The sequence below is a fragment of the Sus scrofa genome, chromosome 2 (genome assembly GCF_054392235.1).
Source record: "Sus scrofa isolate SSC_HxYL_T2T_F1_AM1 chromosome 2, Sscrofa_HxYL_maternal_Yorkshire_Landrace_v2.0, whole genome shotgun sequence".
Lineage (NCBI taxonomy): Eukaryota > Metazoa > Chordata > Mammalia > Artiodactyla > Suidae > Sus > Sus scrofa.
Window position 1 is genome coordinate 125,939,874 of NC_139384.1, and position 20,106 is coordinate 125,959,979.

Sequence of the window (20,106 nt, forward strand, 5' to 3'; positions counted from 1 at the left end):
CTAAATTTCCTTGGACAAATAAATTCTTAGTGCCTCAGTTTTCTCATCTATAAAATGGGATAGTATAAATATCTATGATGGAGTTCCTGTCATGGCGCAGCAGCTGACAAACCCGACTAGCACCCATGAGGACCTAAGTTTGATCCCTGGCCTTGCTCAGTGGGTCAAGGATGCGGCGTTGCCATGAGCTGTGGTGTAGGTCGCAGACATGACTCAGATCCTGCATGGCTATGGCTGTGGCGTAGGTCAGTGGCTACAGCTCAAATTGGACCCCTAACCTGGGAACCTACATATGCCATGGGTGTGGCCCTTAAAAAAAAAAAAAAGGACAAAAAATAAATCTATGATGCTGTCTTGCTGTAATGATTAACAAATCAGGTGATGCATGCTACATGCCTAAAATCATGTGTGGCACATAGTAATAGTTAATAAATATTAACTATTATTATCCTCTATTACCCATCAGGACAAAGTATTTCTCAAAATCAGAATTTCAACCAGGATCAAGCAAAAATGTTGTGTGTTTATGGAGTTCCCATCATGGCTCAGCAGTAACAAACCCAACTAGTATCCGTGAGGATGCGGGTTTGATTTCTGGTCTTGCTCAGTGGGTTAAAGGATCTGTCATTGCTGTGAGCTCTGGTGTAGGTTGCAGATATGGCTCAGATCCATTGTTGCTGTGGCTGTGGTATAGGCCAGCAGCTATAGCTCTGATTCAACCCATAGCCTGGAACTTCCATAAACTGCAGTTGCAGCCCTTAAAAAAAAAATTCTGTGTGCTTAGGAGTTCCCATGTGGGGCAGTGGGCTAAGGATCTGGCGTTTGCACTATAGTGGCTTGGGTCACTGCTGTGTTGTGGGTTCAATTTCTGGCCCAAAGGCCTTCTACAGGCTGCAAGCATGGCCAAAAAAGAAAAAGAAAATTACTTACCATGTTTAAATAAATTCATTTTTATCATCTTCCCTCATAATTTTTTCAATTCAAAGTTGTCTTTTCTAGGTACTACCCAGTAAAACTTTTTTTTCCAATAATGATTTCCTTAGGCACTTGAGTATATTCTAACCTGCCTACAGCTCAACACCACTGGGAGGTGTATCAGTCTGCTTGGGCTGCCATAACAAAGTACAATGGACTGGCTGTCTTAAACAACAGAATTTATTTTCTCACTGTTCTGGAAGCTGAGATGTCTAAGATAAAGGCATCATCTGAATGTGTATACAGAGAGGGCTTTTTTCCTGGCTTTTAGATTGGCTGCCTTCTCCCTGTGTCCTCATGTGATGAAGAGTGAGCTCTCCAGTGTCTTTCTTGTAAGAACACTAATCCTATAATATCAGGGCCCCAATCTCATGACCTCATTTAATTACCTCCCTGTGGGACCTGTCTCCAAATCAGTCACATTGGGGGGTTATGGTTTCAACATGTGAATTTTGAGGGTGAAGGGACACAATTCAGTCCATAGCAGCAGGTGTATAAGATGGTCCTTCGTGAAAGGAATACTATAAGTCAGATACTTTGAGTTTCAACCAGATATTAAGTGTATAGTTGCTATTTATAAGCACACGTAGAAGTGTCTACTCAATCTAAAACACTAAAACTCAACACTTAACGTCACTGGCCGGAGACCACACTCTAAAATTTACAGACATTTGATTCTATGAAAAGTATGTCTGACACAAAATCTCAGAATGAAAAAGGTATATGCTAAGTGGCCACACAGTCCTCTAAATGCTTCAAGTTCTGCTCCTATATCAGATAAGATCACAGGAAATTATCTTCATGGAAGTTACTGCTTTTGTTTCCCATGACACTGCCTTCATGAAACTATGATTTGAAGAGTTTCTTTCTATTAAGAGCTTTATATAAAAATGGCCCATAAGAACACTATTTCACTCATTCATAAAAAGATTATGGATAAAAATGTTAAATGGTTTTCCAATGTCATTTACATCTTTTTATGTAAACAAAATAGGATCCCCAGGGTACAAAGTGTACATAGGTCTAAGTGTTGGGAAAAAACCTTCCTCAGTGATGCATTCGTCATTATAACAACATTAATTACATTAGCAACCATAACATCTATTAACATTAATTGGATCTTCACTATTTATGAGGTACTATGCCAAGTGTGTATGTGTTTTCACAGATTTTTCCACAAAAAGTCCCATGATATGAATAGTATTCTTTTGTGTGTGTGTGTGTGTGTGTGTGTGTGTGTGTGTGTGTGTGTGTGTGTGTGTGTTTTTAGGGCCATACCCACAGTATTTGGAGGTTCCCATGCTAGGGGTCGATTCGGAGCTGTAGCCGCCAGCCTACACCAGAGCCACAGCAACACAATCCGAGTCCCATCTGCTCCCTATGCCACAGCTCACAGCAACACCAGATCCTTAACCCACTGAGCGAGGCCAGGGATCAAACTCTCATCCTCATGGATACTAGTTCGTTAACCATGACAGGAACTCCCTAAATAGTATTCTTAATTGTCAGGTAAAGAAATCAAGTCAGTAAGATTAAGTAATTCGACCTAGTATTTCAAGATACAAGTGACAGAATTAAAACGCAAATAATGTTGCAGCAACATGGATGGAACTAGAGACTCTCATACTGAGTGAAATGAGTCAGAAAGGCAAAGACAAATACCATATGATATCACTTATAACTGGAATCTAATATCCAGCACAAATGAACATCTCCACAGAAAAGAAAATCATGGACTTGGAAAATAGACTTGTGGCTGCCTGATGGGAGAGGGAGGGAGTGGGAGGGATGGGGAGTTTGGGCTTATCAGACACAACTTAGAATAGATTTACAAGGAGATCCTGCTGAGTAGCATTGAGAACTATGCCTAGATACTCATGTTGCAACAGAACAAAGGGTGGGGGAAAAAATGTAATGTATACATGTAAGGATAACTTGATCCCCTTGCTGTACAGTGGGAAAATAAAAAAAAAAATGCAAATATGTGTGACTCCAGAATTTGTTCTTTCACTCTAAACAAAAAATTTACTTACTTTAAGGGTAAAATTATGAGAAAAAAAAAATTATTTTCAATCAAATAAAGCAGCAGCTGCAGGTTCTTTATCTTACTTTCCAAAAAGACAAACCTACCCACTCTAGTCATCATCTTGACAAAGCCTGCACAGAGGCCTCATAGAATTGGTGATCGTTATCAACGATCATGCAAGCAACACAACCCAAACACAATTATTGTCCCTGCATGAAAAAAATCAACCAGTGATGCTACAAAAATATCAAGTTATAATAAATCACATCAACAAAAATTTTAAAGCCCTTCATTTGACTGGAAATATTTGACTAGGCATGTGTACAGTCATGTAAAGTAATGATTTTTCGCAGTAGTGACTGATACAGGACAGTCAAAAATCCAATAAGAACACAAAGAGGAGACCAAAAGCGTATGCCCAGAGGGGGTATATTCTCTGGTTCTGACAAAGATGAAGAAAATTGTAAAATTTTCTCATACTCTTCAGACGTCTTTAACAAAACAATCATCAGATAAGCAACTTATTTTAAGTGTTCCTTCCCCATGAGAATCACAAAGATGCTTTAAATATTAAGAGTTTCAAAACACTCAAAATCATTCACGAGGCAAATTGCCACTAGTATTATTTATGCCTTGTACAAGAAGTTTCATGTCCAAGAAAGTTTATTGACTTTTGACTGCAGAGGAGGCAATTTTGATATAGCTATCCTCTTTACTGAAGCTCAAATCTTTAAAGGTATTCCACAGTTAGAAACATCTATTTTTCCACATTGGCTGAGAAAATATTCACAAAATGCTGTTTAATTATTTCACCTCTGAATTGAAGTATAAGCATAAGAAGGCTCTCAAGGAAAACAAAAATTCTCCCACTGCCCCTGCATCACTTGTGGATATTCAAAGGGTACCTCCTTCCAGAACTAAGTCTGTTAAAAACTGCCTCCTACCTCTCCATTATACTGCCATGTAAAGAATAAAATGCAGATGCCATGTGATCTGTGAAAAAGGCTCTTTGATCCATGACATTGTCTGGTGGTTGGTACAAGGAAATTCAAGATTTCCCACAGGATTTATTCAATCAGTAATTAAACAAAAATATCAACCTGAATGAAACTATCGCTTATAGTACAGGAATCCAAGAAGCTAGCTCCAGGGACACATCGAATTTTCTTTGTCTTGAATATCATGCTTTTCAACTGGTTTGCATTCATCCCAATGAGAAATAAGTGTACTCATTCAGATTTATAAAGAAGAGAAAGATGAGAGAACACGGACCAAGGATGACTACTCGTGGCAGGTCCAAGCTCACAGACAGTTCTCGATAAGCACTGCTTAGAAAAAAGAAAGCTCAAATAAACACCAACAACTCAAGAGCTCTACTGTTAACAGAGAAGCAATTATAGGGACAGTGACCAATTTTTGAGCTAGGAAGATTAGGGGGTGTGTTGTTCAGGAGGCTGAGCAATATACAGCTGTAGATAGTTAAGAACAAATGCAAAAAATCTCTTCCAAGACGTCATGCCCATGCCATCAAAATAAAGACTTCATGAGAAAATAAGAAACTTCAAAGAAAGATCAACAATAAGCAAATGAATGCACTGAAATCATCAACTGGCTAGAAAAAAAATCAGGCTGCAGAGAAGGAAGGAAAATTTGTGTATGCACAGAAAGATACAACCCAGCAACATGAGATTTTACCAGTGCTCAAGGTCAGTGCCAGAGGGAGGCCAGAGGCTTCTAGGAGTAAAGATCCTCCACATGGAGGAATGTCTTCTGAGTCCATCACTGAAGAACAGTAATAGAAGACATAAAGAACAAGTTACAAAACCAGGCAAAAAAAAAAAAAAATTAAAGGCCCCAAATTATTATATGAATCTGTTTAGTGTCAGTTTAGAAGTCACAGCTGCTACATAGGAAAACCTCTGACCATTCCAAATACTAAAAAGAATGTTAACAGTTGAAGAAGTGACTACCTCTTTACTTTATCAATAGTATAAACATCAGCAAAATACAACTGGTCTGCTAATGACTAAAAAGATGTTTACAACTGGCAGTAATAAAAAATAAACATAATCGTCTTCAAAGGTGGGCCAAGGCCAAGCAAACTGTACTTCAAAATGATAGGTTCCAACCTACCGAGGAAACCATAAGTTTATTGAACATAATTTTAAAATCCCAAGTTTTAGAAAATGAAATTAATATCTGCTATGAAGGTCTTAATATTTGAAATTATATTCAAGCATAATTTATCCCAAATCAGTGAGTTACGGTTCTAAGGAAAGACGCTATCTGGCCTCCTTCCATACTTGAAAATAATCTTGTGATTATATTTGAAATTCAGGGATTGATTTAACTACACAATAAATCCACTATCATTATTGCCCAATTACTATATGCTAAATACTATGCTAGATGCTGGGATAAAACAAATATAATTCAGATGTGATTATCCCATCTCAATTATTTCATTACTTAGTGGAAGTGAGAGTCATATACATAACAAACTATAATAACATGTAGACTATATGATATTCATAAGGAAGAGTTATAATTAACCTAAAAGGATACCTCTGAATTAATATCATCCCTATAGCTCCCTTTTAAAAACAAAAGTATTTTATTCTAATAACCCTCATAAACAATAATAGCAAAACAACCTTTAATCTTGAGACACAAGACGGGTACCTTCTGATGGAATGTAAGATGTGAGGTGTGAAGAATGTACTACAATATCTGAGTATTAAAGAGGAATTCTCTGGAGTTGGAGGGAGAACAATAGAATCAGTAGATGCCTAGAGAAAGTGGAGAAGATGGAAGAGAAGGCCTTATGGGGAAAAGAACAAAACAAACTTAACATACATCTCATAAGTTTTCCTAAGGTCATCTCTTGTTTCCAAGGAATATAATTTGAATCATAAAGCAACCAACTCTAGTGTACATTTCAGTTGTTTTTTAAATTATTGATCAAAATTTTCCATGTTATAAAATAGACTTCCTAAGCGTGTACAAAGTCCTACTAAATTTAAAATTATTTACCATTTCAAAATGATAAATTTTTATAAAAATCTTATTATTATACACAGACAGGGACATCTTAAAAATATTTCCCAAGTAGGAAAATAATTTACTTACAATTATCTGATGTTTTTGAAGAAAAATATTCCAAAAGACCTAAAATACTTGTTTCCCTCAATTCTGGCTGTTGTTCTGATTTGTCCAGAGGTAAAATATCTTTTTGTGAACTTCCACAGTCGCAGAAACCAACTAAAGCAGTTTTTCGCAAATAAGAATTGGCTGCATACAAGCAGATTTCTGCAAGAATTGTTATATATATGAAGACTACATTCCAGGCCCAGGAAAAATCTACCTTGCAGCTTTCTTCCTAAAATGAGAAAATAGCTATTAGAGAATCAAAGCATGCCCTGTCATAATGAAGAACTACACACCATACTTATTTCTTATAAGTAGCTATAAATTTTATAGAGCTGTTAAAAGACCATAATCAACTAATATTTCTAAAATGCACTCATTAAAAAACATGTTTTCCAAGGTAGATTACATAAAACTTAGTTCAAAGAATAAAAAAAAAAAATAGCTAAAAAGTATATAAAAAACAACTTTTCAAATTCCTTAGTAATCAATGCAATATAAATTAATCCAATGAGATATACTATTATTTTATATTATAAAAGAATCTTCTTATATAAAGTTCAGTTCTTTTTTTTCTTTCTTTTTCTTTTCTTTTCTTTTTTTTGGTCTTTTTGCCTTTTCTAGGGCCGCACTCACAGCACATGGAGGTTCCCAGGCTAGGGGTCTAATTGGAGCAGTAGCCATCGGCTTACGCCACAGACCCAGCAACGTGAAATCCGAGCCACATCTGCAACCTACACCACAATCCACGGCAACGCCAGACCCTTAACCCACTGAGTGAGGCCAGGGATCAAACCTGCAACCTCATGGTTCCTAGTCGGATTTGTTAACTGCTGAGCCATGACGGGAACTCCCTCAAGTTCAATTCTTGTATGTGCACTTTTATACATTTTTTTCATAGGAAAGCAAGAAAATCTTGTCTTCTGGAGAGGAATCTGGACAACCGTTCTAAGAACATTAAAAGTAAGTTCATAGGAGTTCCTGCTGTGGCACAGCGGGTTAAGATTCAGCGTTCCTCTGTTGCATCTCAGGTCACTGCTGAAGCACAGGTTCAATCCCCAGCCTGGGGCAGGAGGTTAAGGATCTGGCATTGCCATAATTGTGGTGTAGAATTCAATCCCTGGCCAGGGAACTTCCATAAGTCACAGGTATGGCCAAAAAAGAAAAAAAAAAAAAAAAGTTCATGGTCTATCACACAATTATTTAACTTTATAAATTTACTCTAAAGAGTCATAAATGCAGATAAAAGTTTTTTGTATCAGAATAACAGTTCAACATTATTTCTAATTAACTGTGAATAATTAAATTAACTGTGAATTAAAAACAAGCGCAATATTCAGCAACAGAGAAATGGTTAAATTATCTCATCACTAAAATGTCAATTTAAATAATACGTAATGACAACAAAAAAAATCTTAAATAGGAAACTAAACCATATATGACTATATGATCTCAAGTTTGTTAATAAAATTTAAAATTCCGCTTATGTGTGTACATTTTAGTACAATCTATTTCACTCTATCTACATCTATATCTAGTTATACTGATATACATGGTAAATATGCACTTACTTTTATATTTAGTTAAAACTGCTACTACAAAGTTATGCTTATTATAAGCCCTAATGTGATGTAGGATTAAAATAGTGGCAAAAATAAAATTTGTTTCAATTTAGGTCTTTTTGCACACTTTAATTAACAATATTCTGTTACCTGATTCTGAACCGACATGACGCTTAAAAGAAAATCTTTCATTAGGTCCATTAAAGCTTTCAAACAGGCTATGTTTAATTTGGCAGCCTCCCCAAGGACCAACAAAGCCATTGCTGAATCCAACCTAGAAATTTTATGAACAAAACAACAAAGACTTTAACTTAAAATAATAAATGATTTTTAATGAAAATTTAATAGGCCAGAAGAAAAAACTATCCTGGATTACTGGATACATTTATTTTCACCGAAGACTAGTATTATTTGACACTGATTATAAAAGTTTAAAGGAAAGAGCCACATTAGGGGAAGATGTTGAATTCACGGTAGTGTTCTGACAAAACACTGAGAGTAATAAATATTACAAATGATCACATTTCTTCACAGATTGTGTATAACAAGAAATCAAGGGCTCTGGATCTGGAGTGTCCCCAAAATCTCACAATAGGTTTTGATTTTCTACCTTTTTTGACTGTTTCCAAGGGTTGAATACCAAGACTGTGGGGTTTTTTTCCCCTTAAAAGAGAGAACAAATTTTATAATGGTCTTCTGAAATACTCTAAAAATTCAGCATCATTTGATTTTTACAAAAAGGGCAATTTATCAAAATAAAATTCATATTTCACATTAAATGGAAGACTGTCAAGATTCAAAATATTAATAACTGAGAAATCATGTAAGAATTTATTAGCCATAAATGTACATATAGTCTAAGAGTTTCAGGAAATTATACATTTAGCACTGCTGTTATCCAACTGAAAGAGATTTAGTTTGAAAGAGAACTGATAACGCTGCAAATACAGCATTTCCTTTCTCTAGAGCTACATTTTGTCTTGATTTATAGGCCATTAGCAAGTTAAAAGTTAGTACATTTTTAAATTATATTTGAATTTCACAACTGTAGTATTTCAGGCCAGTAAGTCAAGCTCAATATCATTTACAACTACAAACACCTCTAACTATGGAAAAAGAAAGACAATTCCTTCTATTTGAATGGAGCTTTACAGATCTCAGTTACCTCCTTTGATTTGAACCACAGTCACTGACACGTTCAAGAACTTTTTAAAATCTTTTTTTTTTTTTTTTTAATATTAGAAAACTGAGACAAAAAGATCCAGGGGGGTTTGTCTAGGTTCATGTTTTAACTTAACTAATAATTGAAGCCATCCCCTGCTTATGGGTATTCCCTATTTTTTAATTTTGCTTTTCCAAACCATTATTTAAGTACATCATTTAATCTTAGTATTACAATTGACCACCTAATATCATTTGTTTTCTGCTTCCTTTCAGAACTAAATCTCACTTTTGTTCGAAACGACAAAGTGTTCGGTTAATGCTGCTTCCTCAAGGTGGAAATGTTTTGTATCTTGATCGGGGCAGTAATTACAGAGGAGTCAACTGTCAAAGGTCAAAGTTCTCTATATATAAAATGTGTGAATTTTGTTGCATGTAAATTAGACTGCAATAAATTTAATTTTAAAAATGACTCAAGTTTAGAATAGCCAAAAATATAGATTCGGTCAATGAGATATAAATGGAAGTATATTATGAAAGCCTTCCATATAAGCTATCATTTTTCTGATTAAGAGAAAAGGTTAAGTTTTGAAAATGGGTGCTTTTTTCTTCTCTGCTCATCCCTTTCCTCCTGCTTGGAACACAAACATGATACTAGAAGGTAGATCAGCTGTCTCAAAACAATAAGAATAAAAGCCACATACTAAGAATGGAAGACAAGGAAACTAGAAGCTTGGATCTTGATCTCCTTACTCACCTGCATCAGTAGTGCATTGCTTGTTATGTACAACAAATAATGCACAGTAATCACAACTGTTACACGTAAAAGAACTAAATCCTGATAGATACACTTAAGCGATGTTATAGGCATGAAGTTCAGACATGGGAAATTTTAGAGATGAGTAGAGTTCCCATTGTGGCTCAGTGGTAATGAACCCAACCAGTATCCATGTGGACGTGGGTTCAATCCCTGGCCTTGCTTAGTGGGTTAAGGATCCAGACTTGCGGCGAGCTGTGGTATAGGTCGCAGACGTGGCTCAGATCCACGTTGCTGTGACTGTGGCGTAGGCCAGAAGCTATAGCTCTGATTTGATCCCTAGCCTGAAACTTCAATATGCGCAGGTGCAGCCTGCCCCCCTCAAAACAAAAAAGAAAAGATCATCAGTGTCAGCCTCCTATGGTAGAAAAATACCTCACCAGAAACACAACAGTTTCGGTCAATGCTGCTGAATGCAAAAATTTCTAAAAGGGAAAATGCCATTGCCCAAAATATAATAGAAGCCTCAATACTTATATTTTGTTAAAAAATCAAAACTGAAAATTGATGAATGTAGACAGCAGTTTTCAAATTGGTTAGAAATGTAATACTGAGATGAAAATAAGAAAACAAGAGGTTGCAAGGAAATTAAAATTACAAAAATATAATTCAAATCCACAATGAAGTTAGGTGCAAAAAAAGACACTTGGTAGGGAGCAAACCTGAAAAGTTCTGCAATAATTTAGAGGAAGACACCCACTGGCAAACTGACACCCATTACTATCTAATTCCCATTGAAATATCCAAACAAAATTTTAAAAAAAGAAAGAAGAAAAAAAAGACACTTTAAGGAGTTTAAAGTTGTGAAGAAAATGGAATCCAAAATGAAGGAAAACCTTTCCAATGTCATGAAACCCAAAGTTTGAGTTAAATTTAATGGAAGTATATGTGGGCTTTCCATCATAATATAAGAAAAACCCTAGAGCACAGAGAGGCAGGAGTTGGGAACACATGTGAACAATAATCAATGGCAATCCTTCACAAAATGTAGACCAGTAGCCACAGCATGTATACATAACTTCACAGAGAGGAGCTTCTCTCTGAGTAGAGTGGAGGATTTACCCCAACAGCTTCCAAAGATGGTCAATGACACATTCGAGGAGGCCATCTATCTCTTTCCTACCAAATCACAGAGCTGTTCCTAAAATATTCGGGATTGAAAATCAAATGAGGAAAAAAAAAAAAAAAGCCAACTGGCTTTGAACAGCTCATAATAACTGAAAGGGAGGAAACGACATAGCAACATTTAGAGATTTAAAGAGGGAACTAAAAATAAAAACTGTAGGAGTTCCCATGGTGGCTCAGCAGGTAACAACTCTGACTAGCATCCAGTGAGGATGCAGGTTCAATCCCTGGCCTTGCTCAGTGGGTTAAGGATCCAGCATTGCCATGAGCTGTGGTGTAGGTCACAGATGCGGCTCAGATCCTGTGTTGCTGTGGCTGTGGCACAGGCCACCTGCTAAAGCTCCAATTCGACCCTGAGCCTGGGAACCTTCATATGCTGCGGGTTTGGCCCTAAAAAGCTAAATAAATTAATTAATAAAATAAAAATAAAAACTGAGCATAGAATTCTATTTCTATACAAAATATACACTATATTTCTCAGGGGACAAATGGTGACAAACCTTATACTCAGCCAAGGACTGTATATAATCAATGGCTCACTTAATCAAACAGGTCAACTATGTCTATGCTTAGAAACTGACTCAGGCAAGAAAGGAATAGTATTTAACAGCTTATTTAACAGCTTAACATTTCCATGGTGGCTCAGTGGAAATGACCCTGATTGGTATTCGTGAGGACTCATGTTTGATCCCTGGCCTCACTCGGTGGGTTAAGGATCCAGAGTTGTGGTGAGCTGTGGTGTACGTCACAGACACGACTTGGATCTGGCATTGCTGTGGCTGTGTGTAGGCCAGCAGCTACAGCTCCAATTCACCCCCTAGCCTGGGAACTTCCACATGCCGCACCTGCAGCCCTAAAAGAAAATAATATAATAAAATGGCAAAAGGATATTTTTTAAAAATGGGAAATCCTCATGTTAAATGCTGACAGATACATTTTACTAAGTCAAAATTATTTTATAAATATGATCCAAAAAAGTAAACAAAAATATAGAAACATTCTTTAAGAAGAATGAACATTTTAAGTAATGATTTAACCATAACGTTATCAGAAACTCAAGATTACACTAACAGGCGGGGGGGGGGGATTAGAATAAATAAATTAGTCTCAATCTTCATCACACAGAGAAGAGGCAGTCAAAATTTCTTTTTTTAATTTCTTTATTGTAGCCGATTTACAGATTTCTGTCAATTTCTGATGTACAGCAAAGTGACCCAGTTTAACATATATATATATTCTTTTTTCACATTATCCTCCATCATTTTCCATAACAAGTGATTGGATATAATTCCCTGCGTTATACAACAGGACCTCATTGCTTTTCTACCCCAAATGCCATAGTTTTCATCTACTAACCCCAAAACTCCCAGTCCATCCCATTCCCTCCCCCTCCCCATTGGCAAGCACAAGTCTGTTCTCTGTCCATGGTTGTTTCTGTTCTGTTCATTCGTGCCATATATTAGATTCCAGATATAAGTAGTATCATATGATATTTGTCTTTCTCTGATTTACTTAGTATGAGACTCTCTAGTTCCATGCATGTTGCTGCAAATGGCATTATTTTGTTCTTTTTTGATGGCCAAGTAGCATTCCATTGTGTGTATGCACCATATCTTCTTAATCCATTCATCTATTGATGGACATTTGGGTTGTTTCCATGTGGTGGCAACTGTAAATAGTGCAGCAAAGAACACAGGGGTGCATGTATCTTTTTGAATGAAAGTTTTATCTGGACATATGTCCAGGAGTGAGGCTACTGGATCATATGATAATTATACAGTCAGTTTTCTTTTTTTTTTTTTTTTTTTTTGTCTTTTTGCTATTTCTTTGGGCCTCTCCCACAGCATATGGAGGTTCCCAGGCTAGGGGTCGAATCGGAGCTGTAGCCACTGGCCTACGCCAGAGCCACAGCAACGCGGGATCCGAGCCGTGTCTGCAACCTACACCACAGCTCACGGCAATGCTGGATCGTTAACCCACTGAGCAAGGCCAGGGACCGAACCCGCAACCTCACGGTTCCTAGTCGGATTCGTTAACCACTGCGCCACGACGGGAACTCCCACATTCAGTTTTCTGAGATACTTCCATACTCTTTTCCACAGTGGTTGTACCATTTTACATTCCCACCAGAAGTATGGGAAGGTCCCCTTTTCTCCACACCCTCTCCAGTATCTGTTATTTATGGACTTATTAATGAAGGACATTCTGACTGGTGTGAGGTGGTACCTCATAGTAGTTTTGATTTGCATTCCTCTAATAATTAGTGATGTTGAGCATTTTTTCATATGCCTGTTGGCCATCCATATGTTTTCTTTGGAGAAATGTCTATTCAGGTCTTCTGCTCATTTTTCCATTGGGGTTTGTTTTGCTCTTGAGTAGTATGAGTTGTTTGTATATTTTGGAGATTAACCTCTTGCTGGTTACATTGTTTGAGACTTTTCTCCCATTTCACATGTTATCTTTTTTTTTTTTTTTTTTTTTTTTAGTTTCCTTTACTGTGAAAAATCTTATAACCTTGATTAGGTCCCACTGGTTTATTTTTGTTTTTATTTCTCTTGTCCTGTGCGAATGGCCTAAGAAAACAGTTGTACTGTTGATGTGAGAGAATGTTTTGCTTGTGTTCTCTTCTAGGAATTTTATGGTGTCTTATGTGTTGTCTTTAAACCATTTTGAGTTTATTTTTGTGCATGGTGTGAGGGTGTGTTCTAGTTTCATTGATTTATATGCAGCTGTCAACCTTCCCAGCAACCACTTGCTGAGGAGATTGTCTTTTTCCCACTTCATCCTCATGCCTCCTTTTTCAAAGATTAATTGATCATAGGTATCTGGGTTTATTTCTGGGTTCTCTTCTGTTCCTTTGGTCTGTATGTCTCTCAAACACCATAAAAAAGATCATACACCACAACCAAGTGGGATTCATCCCAAGTTCACAAGGATGTTTCAACGTACACAAATCAAACGTACACAAATCAAACACACTAATGAAAGTCAAAAACCATATGATCATCTCTATAGATGCAGAAAAAACATGTGACAAAATCCAACATCCATTCATGATAAAAATTCTTACCAATATGTGTATATAGGGAACATACTTTAATATAATAAAATTCATTTATAACAAACCCACAGCCAATATAATACTTAATGGAGAAAAGCTGAAAGCCTCACTGCTAGAATCTGGAACAAGACAAGGATGCCCACTCTCACCATTTTTATTCAACCTAGTATTGTAAGTCCTAGCCATAGCAATCAAACAAACAAAATAAATAAAAATTATCAAAATTGTAAGAGAAGAAATAAAATCGTCACTATATGCAGATGACATACTACTATATACAGAAAACCCCAAGGACTGCACACAAAAACTATTCAAAACTGATCAACGATTTCAGCAAAGCAGAGGATACAAGAATAACATTCAGAAATTGGTTGCATTTCTGTACACTAACAATGAAATATTAGAAAAAAGAATATAAAAACACAATACCTTTTAAAACTGCACCCCCCAAATTAAATTCTTAGTAATAAACCTGACCAAAGAAGTAAAAGACTTATATGGTGAGAAGTATAAAACATTAATCAAGGAAATCAAAGAGGATTTGAAGACCCAGAAAGATATTCCATGCTCCTGGATTGGAAGAATCAGCATTCTTGTGATTGCTGTACTACCCAAAGCAATCTACAGATCCAGTGCAATCCCTATTCAATTATACCTTAATTTTCACAGAGCTAGAACAAACAATCCAAAAATTTATATGCAACCACAAAAGACCCAACATTGCCAAAGAAATCCTGAATAAAAAACAAAAACAAAAAATAAGCAGGGGGCATAACTCTCCCAGACCTCAGGCACTATTACAAAACTACAGTAATCAACACAGCATGGTACTGGTACAGAATCTCAAGGCTTATTTTTTAATCTTTGAGATGCCATGTCCAGAGTAGGCTTCACTTTGAGACTAATGTAGCTCTACATTAATGATTTAACCATAATGTTATCAGAAACTCAAGATTACACTAACTGGCAGGAGGGGGAGGAGGGGATTAGAATAAGTAAATTAGTCTCAATCTTCATCACACAAAGAGGCAGTCAGAATTTCTTTCCTGATTTTGACCATTTAGGAGAACTAGTTTAAACAATACATTTCTCTTGCCATTGCCTCATTTCTGGTACTCAGAAGCGATGGACTACATGAAAATCTAGCTTTCAGCAGGTCTGCTTAAAGGGTTCTTTCTCCTACATACAGAACTTCATTCTTGGTGCACCATGGAAGGCAGTGGGGAAGAAGGAAGGGACAGAAGATAGGCAAGCAATGACCACTGTTTCATCAGAGGAAGCAGAGATGCTAATTTCTGCCATCCAGCCCATCAGGTACATGTCTGCCTGTGCAGCTAGTTGGTGGTAATTAATCCCAGGAGCAGGATCTTTCTAGTCTTCGTTTTCGTTCTTCCTGCTCTTTCTTTTATTTCTTTCTTTTCTTTTTTTTTTCTTTCTTTTTTTTAAATTACTTAATGAATTTTATTACATTTATGGTTGTACAATGATCATCAAAACCCAATTTTATAGCATTTCCATCCCAAACCCCCAGCACATCCCCCCACCCCCCAACCTGTCTCATTTGGAAACCATAATTTTTTCAAAGTCTGTGAGTCACTAACTGTTCTGCTTATTTATTTTTTTGCTTTTGAGGGCAAAACCCACAGCATATGGAGGTCCCAGGCTAGGAGTCCGACCGGATCTGTAGCTGCTGGCCTACACCACAGCCACAGCAATGTAGAATCCAAGCCACGTTCGCGACCTACACCACAGCTCAGTGCAGCACCAGATCCTTAACCCACCGAGCAAGGCCAGGGATCATACCTGTGTCCTCATGGATGCTAATCAGATTCGTTAACCACTGAGCCACAACAGGAACTCCTCTTTTTTTTTTTTTCCTAAATCATGTCAAGTTAAGAAACCCTGATTCAAGCTGCAACCCCTGTGTTCTGTAAAAAGAGTTCTTATTAAGCACTTTTAAGCTGGAAAATGCTGGAGTTCCCATCATGGCTCAGTGGTTAACGAATCCAACTAGGAACGATGAGGTTGCACATTTGATCCCTGGCCTTGCTCATTGGGTCGAGGATCCGGCATTGCCATGAGTTGTGGTGTAGGTCGCAGATTCAACTTGGATCTGGTGTAGGTTCAATCCCTGGCCTCCCTCAGTGGGTTAAGGATCCGGCGTTGCCGTGAGCTGTGGTGTAGGTTGCAGACGCGGCTCGGATCCCGTGTTGCTGTGGCTGTGGTGTAGGCTGGTGGCTACAGCTCCGATTAGACCCATAGCCTGGGAACCTACATATGCCACGGGAGCAGACCTAGAAATGGCAAAACGACAACAACAACTAAAAAAAAAAAAGCTGGAGAATGCTATAATCATTTATGCTGTAATGACACCAGAGTATGATAGACTACTGAGGAGAAAACAAGGCAAAGAGACCAGTCAATAAGTGACAAGGGTCATGAGACGATAAGGGCCCAAATCAAGGTGGTGACAGTGGGAGTGGAGGGCAGAGCAACAGCTCTGAAATGTAGTCAGTGTCCGATTTGGTTAACTTGAGGAGAAGAAGTGTCAGATACTGAGACAAAAACTCAGTAGGTAGGAATCTGTCCAGGAAAAAAATTAATTCAGATCTGAACTAGCAGGACATCAAGCATTAGGGGAGACTCAGAGTGTAAAAAGTGTTTCCACACTACCTACCTTATTTAAATGTCTCCAAAGCTCTTTGAGATGGCTATTATTCTCTTTAACTGCTAAACAGACTCTGTGTATAGAAGTTATGTGACTCATTCAAAATTAAACAGGTAGCAAGAGATAAAACAGACTCTGGTCTTCTGATTTGGTTGAATGTCCTTTTCACTGTACCATAAGGTAGCAAAGCATAAATTATATATTTACCCTTGATACAGACTAATTGTTCATATTTAGCTCAAAGGATCTCAGGTTCAATAAGAAGCCCAGGGAATGAACCAGAAGTCTGAGGACCTACACCGACATCTCAGCTCATTAAGAATGAAGAGGATTACTAGTGAAAACTTTTGTCTGAATGGTTTGAGTTAAACTGTCATATGGACACTGTAATTACTGGGGATCAGGGAGATAGACAGTGTAGATGTCAGTGATGTGGTCAGAAGTGAAGGCCTGGCTGCCCATACAAAGCAGCTGATTCTTTGTTCAATTCATTTCTATGCAAACACAAACACTGTAGCACTGGAAAACACTTGCCATGTCGGTATAATTTTAAATTGTCAAGCTTTTTTGGAATACATTCATGAAGCGATTAAATCGGCTATTTTGCTTTGGGAGATATATTTTTATATGTTATACTGCTCTGCTGAAATGCCATGCTGCATTTCTCAGCAGTCCTTATTGGCTAATAATTCAATTATAAACACAATTCATTATTTTCATGTTAGATTAGAAAGCCTTTTGCGCTGGCTTGAGCTATCTCCCCAGAGCAAATGGGGCAGTTTATAAAAGGCCAAACCACAGGGTGGAGCATTGAGGGTATGAAGCATCATATAAAATTTAACCATAGTAAGTGGAAAAATGCCTTACAGCAAGCTGCTTATCTGTGGCACAAGGCAGCTCAACTTCCAAGATAAAGGCCAGTGCATAACACTGGGAAGTCTTGTGTATTCTTGTTTTCTTTACTTCTTCACCCAGTTTTATAATTTGTTGTTTTTTTTTTTTTTTTTTTTTTTTGTCTTTTTGCCATTTCTAGGTCTGCACCTGTGGCATATGGAGGTTCCCAGGCTATGGGTCTAATCGGAGTGTTAGCCGCCAGCCCATGGGACAGCCACAGCAACACGCGATCCAAGTCTGCGACCTACACCACAGCTCATGGCAACGCCAGATCCTTAACCCACTGAGCAAGGCCAGGGGTTGAACCCAAAATCTCATGGTTCCTAGTCGGATTCCTTAACCACTGAGCCATCATGGGAACTCCTATAATTTGTTATCTTTAGTGAATTTCCTTTCCTCAGTTTTTCCCCTCTCCCGCATCAGGCAGAGGTTGCTCTAATTCTGTGAGTCCTTCCTTGAATCTTTTCTTGGATCCTGGGCCTGCTCTTTTCCAGCCTCCACTGAAACCACTTGCTTGTTTCTTTCCTTTTGTGTTGTATGACTTTATAAAGGAGGTTATAGGAAATCTGGCAGAGTTATAAGATTATAAGGAATTATCTACTAATGGACAGCATCAGAAACGGGCAGATAAGAACTACTCACCAGTACAGGCCCAAGCAATTTTTGCCATTACTAATGAAATTTCTTTTGATCAATGAGTTGAATGGTCTCTTTCCGCATTTTAACTCTCTGAACCTTCTTCCCTCATGTGGTACTTCACTTGACGCGCATGGAAAATGAAATTGCTTACAATACTCCTATTAAGTCACTTGGCATTGAATTTCAGGTACTAAACCAAAAGTATCGTCTACCAAATGTCACAATTTTATAGCCATCTGATCCAGAAAACTCTAATGAAGTTTTAATTTACTATCAGTGCTTGATGCTTCAATACTTCTATTTCATTCTAAATACATTTAGTTCATCTTTTAGATTTTTTACATGTGCCCAATCTTACAAGTACACGAGACCATTTTTTTTTTTTTTTTGCTTTTTGCGGCCACCCTTGTGGCATATTGAGGTTCCCAGGCTAGAGGTCAAATTGGAGCTGTAGCTGCTGGCCTATGCCACAGCCACAGCCATGCCAGATCCAAGCCACATCTGCAACCTACACTACAGGTCACCACAACACCGGATCCTTCACCTACTGAGTGAGGCGAGGGATGGAACCTATATCTTCATGGATGCTAGTCAGATTCATTTCCACTGATCTACAACGGAAACTCCCACAAGACCACTATCAACATTTCCCCAGAAATGTAAAAGCATTTCTGGTTTGATTTTTTTCATTGCTGTTGTTGGCCATGACTGCAGCATGCAGAAATTCTAGGCCAGGGATCAAATCTGCTCCACAGCAGTTAAGGATGCCAGATCCTTAACCCAGGAGGCCACCAGGGAACTCCTAATTTTGATAATTACATCACAGTTTGGTTTTCTCTGAAATAATGACTTCTTAAAAGCTGTATAGGCTGTCACATAAATAACTTAAGTACTTTGTAAGAAGAGAAGTTAATTTTTTATTACGTAAGTATAATGCTAGCGTTATAGCAGAAAATTTGACTAATAAAGAAGTTAGTCACATTGCTAACTTAAAAAGACTTTAATTTTTTAATGTCAATAGGTTATCTTTGTTTACTAGAGTCATATGTTTAAAACAAAGATTAAATTCTTTTCTTTAACAAAACAGTAAATATTAAGAAACATAATCAAAACTATTTGGCAGTGCTCTTTTAAACAATTACCTTGTCCTTTCTATTATAAACAGTCACTGTGTTTCAGCACTATCTTTCAGTTTACCCTGTGTTCATCCACATTGTCTAAATACTATCTTTCCCTCCAACACGTGATTTTCACAATGTCCTCCCCAAAAAAGAAAAGTCAGGATTCAGTGACAAGACGCCTCAAAGCAGTGATTGCCTTAATAATGAAGCCAGAATGACAGACAGCAGGATGATGTATCCAAGAGTGCTAAACAGGACCCTTAAAATCCGGTTCCAGTCACCAGGAAGCCTAATAAATTTAGCCTTGCCTTCGTCATTTGTAAAGAAAGAATAGTACTGTATTATCTCCAACACCCCTAAATCTATAAAATACTAAGCTTAAAAAAAACCATCTTAAAGAGAAATCACCAAAAAATTAAATCAATGTTGATACAATTCAGTAAAACTGAAAATTGGTTAAAGAAACAATTCTTTGACTTTCAAATAGATATTTAGATATTCTTAATCAGCAACTTTTACTATCTCAGCACTTATGTAAATGTGTTTATTTGGTAATTATTAGAAAACTTTGAAAATAAATTTGACAGAGTAATGCAATATTATTAACTTTTATATATTAAAATATTATTTACTATTTTTAAATCAAGTTAGTCTTCCAAGGCTCTAAACTAGGCTATTTCACGGAAATTAGACAAGCTCTAAGCCACTCCCCAGAAATCTTTACTTGATCTTGAATCCCCAAAACTTCTCAATGAAACTGAGACAACAGCTTTTGTCCAAAACGAATGCATCAGAGTCTTAGAATTTATACATACAGATTGGTGCAGAGTGGGCTTGCCAGAGGCTTAAAAACTGGAATTAGGAGTTCCCTTGTGGCACAGCAGGTTAAGGATCCAACATTGTCACTGCA

General features: G+C 37.3%; 1 protein-coding gene across 15 annotated transcripts in view; it reads right to left on the reverse strand.

Moving 5' to 3' along the window:
* The window catches only part of TMEM232 (transmembrane protein 232), a 293,389-nt gene that overhangs the window by 154,257 nt on the left and 119,026 nt on the right, over positions 1 to 20,106 (reverse strand). For 13 of the 15 annotated variants that reach the window (XR_014838519.1, XR_014838518.1, XR_014838520.1 and 10 more), the window contains 2 exons: positions 7,861 to 7,984; positions 6,131 to 6,380 (listed from right to left, as the gene is read on the reverse strand). Coding sequence is in view for 11 of the 15 variants with exons in the window: in XM_085014218.1 (XP_084870344.1) it covers positions 6,131 to 6,380; positions 7,861 to 7,984 (374 nt within the window). In the remaining 4 variants the exon portion in view is untranslated. Of the gene's footprint in view, positions 1 to 2,869; positions 5,791 to 6,130; positions 6,381 to 7,860; positions 7,985 to 20,106 lie in introns of those variants that run through there. The other 2 variants (XR_014838521.1, XM_085014224.1) reach the window with 2 other exon arrangements.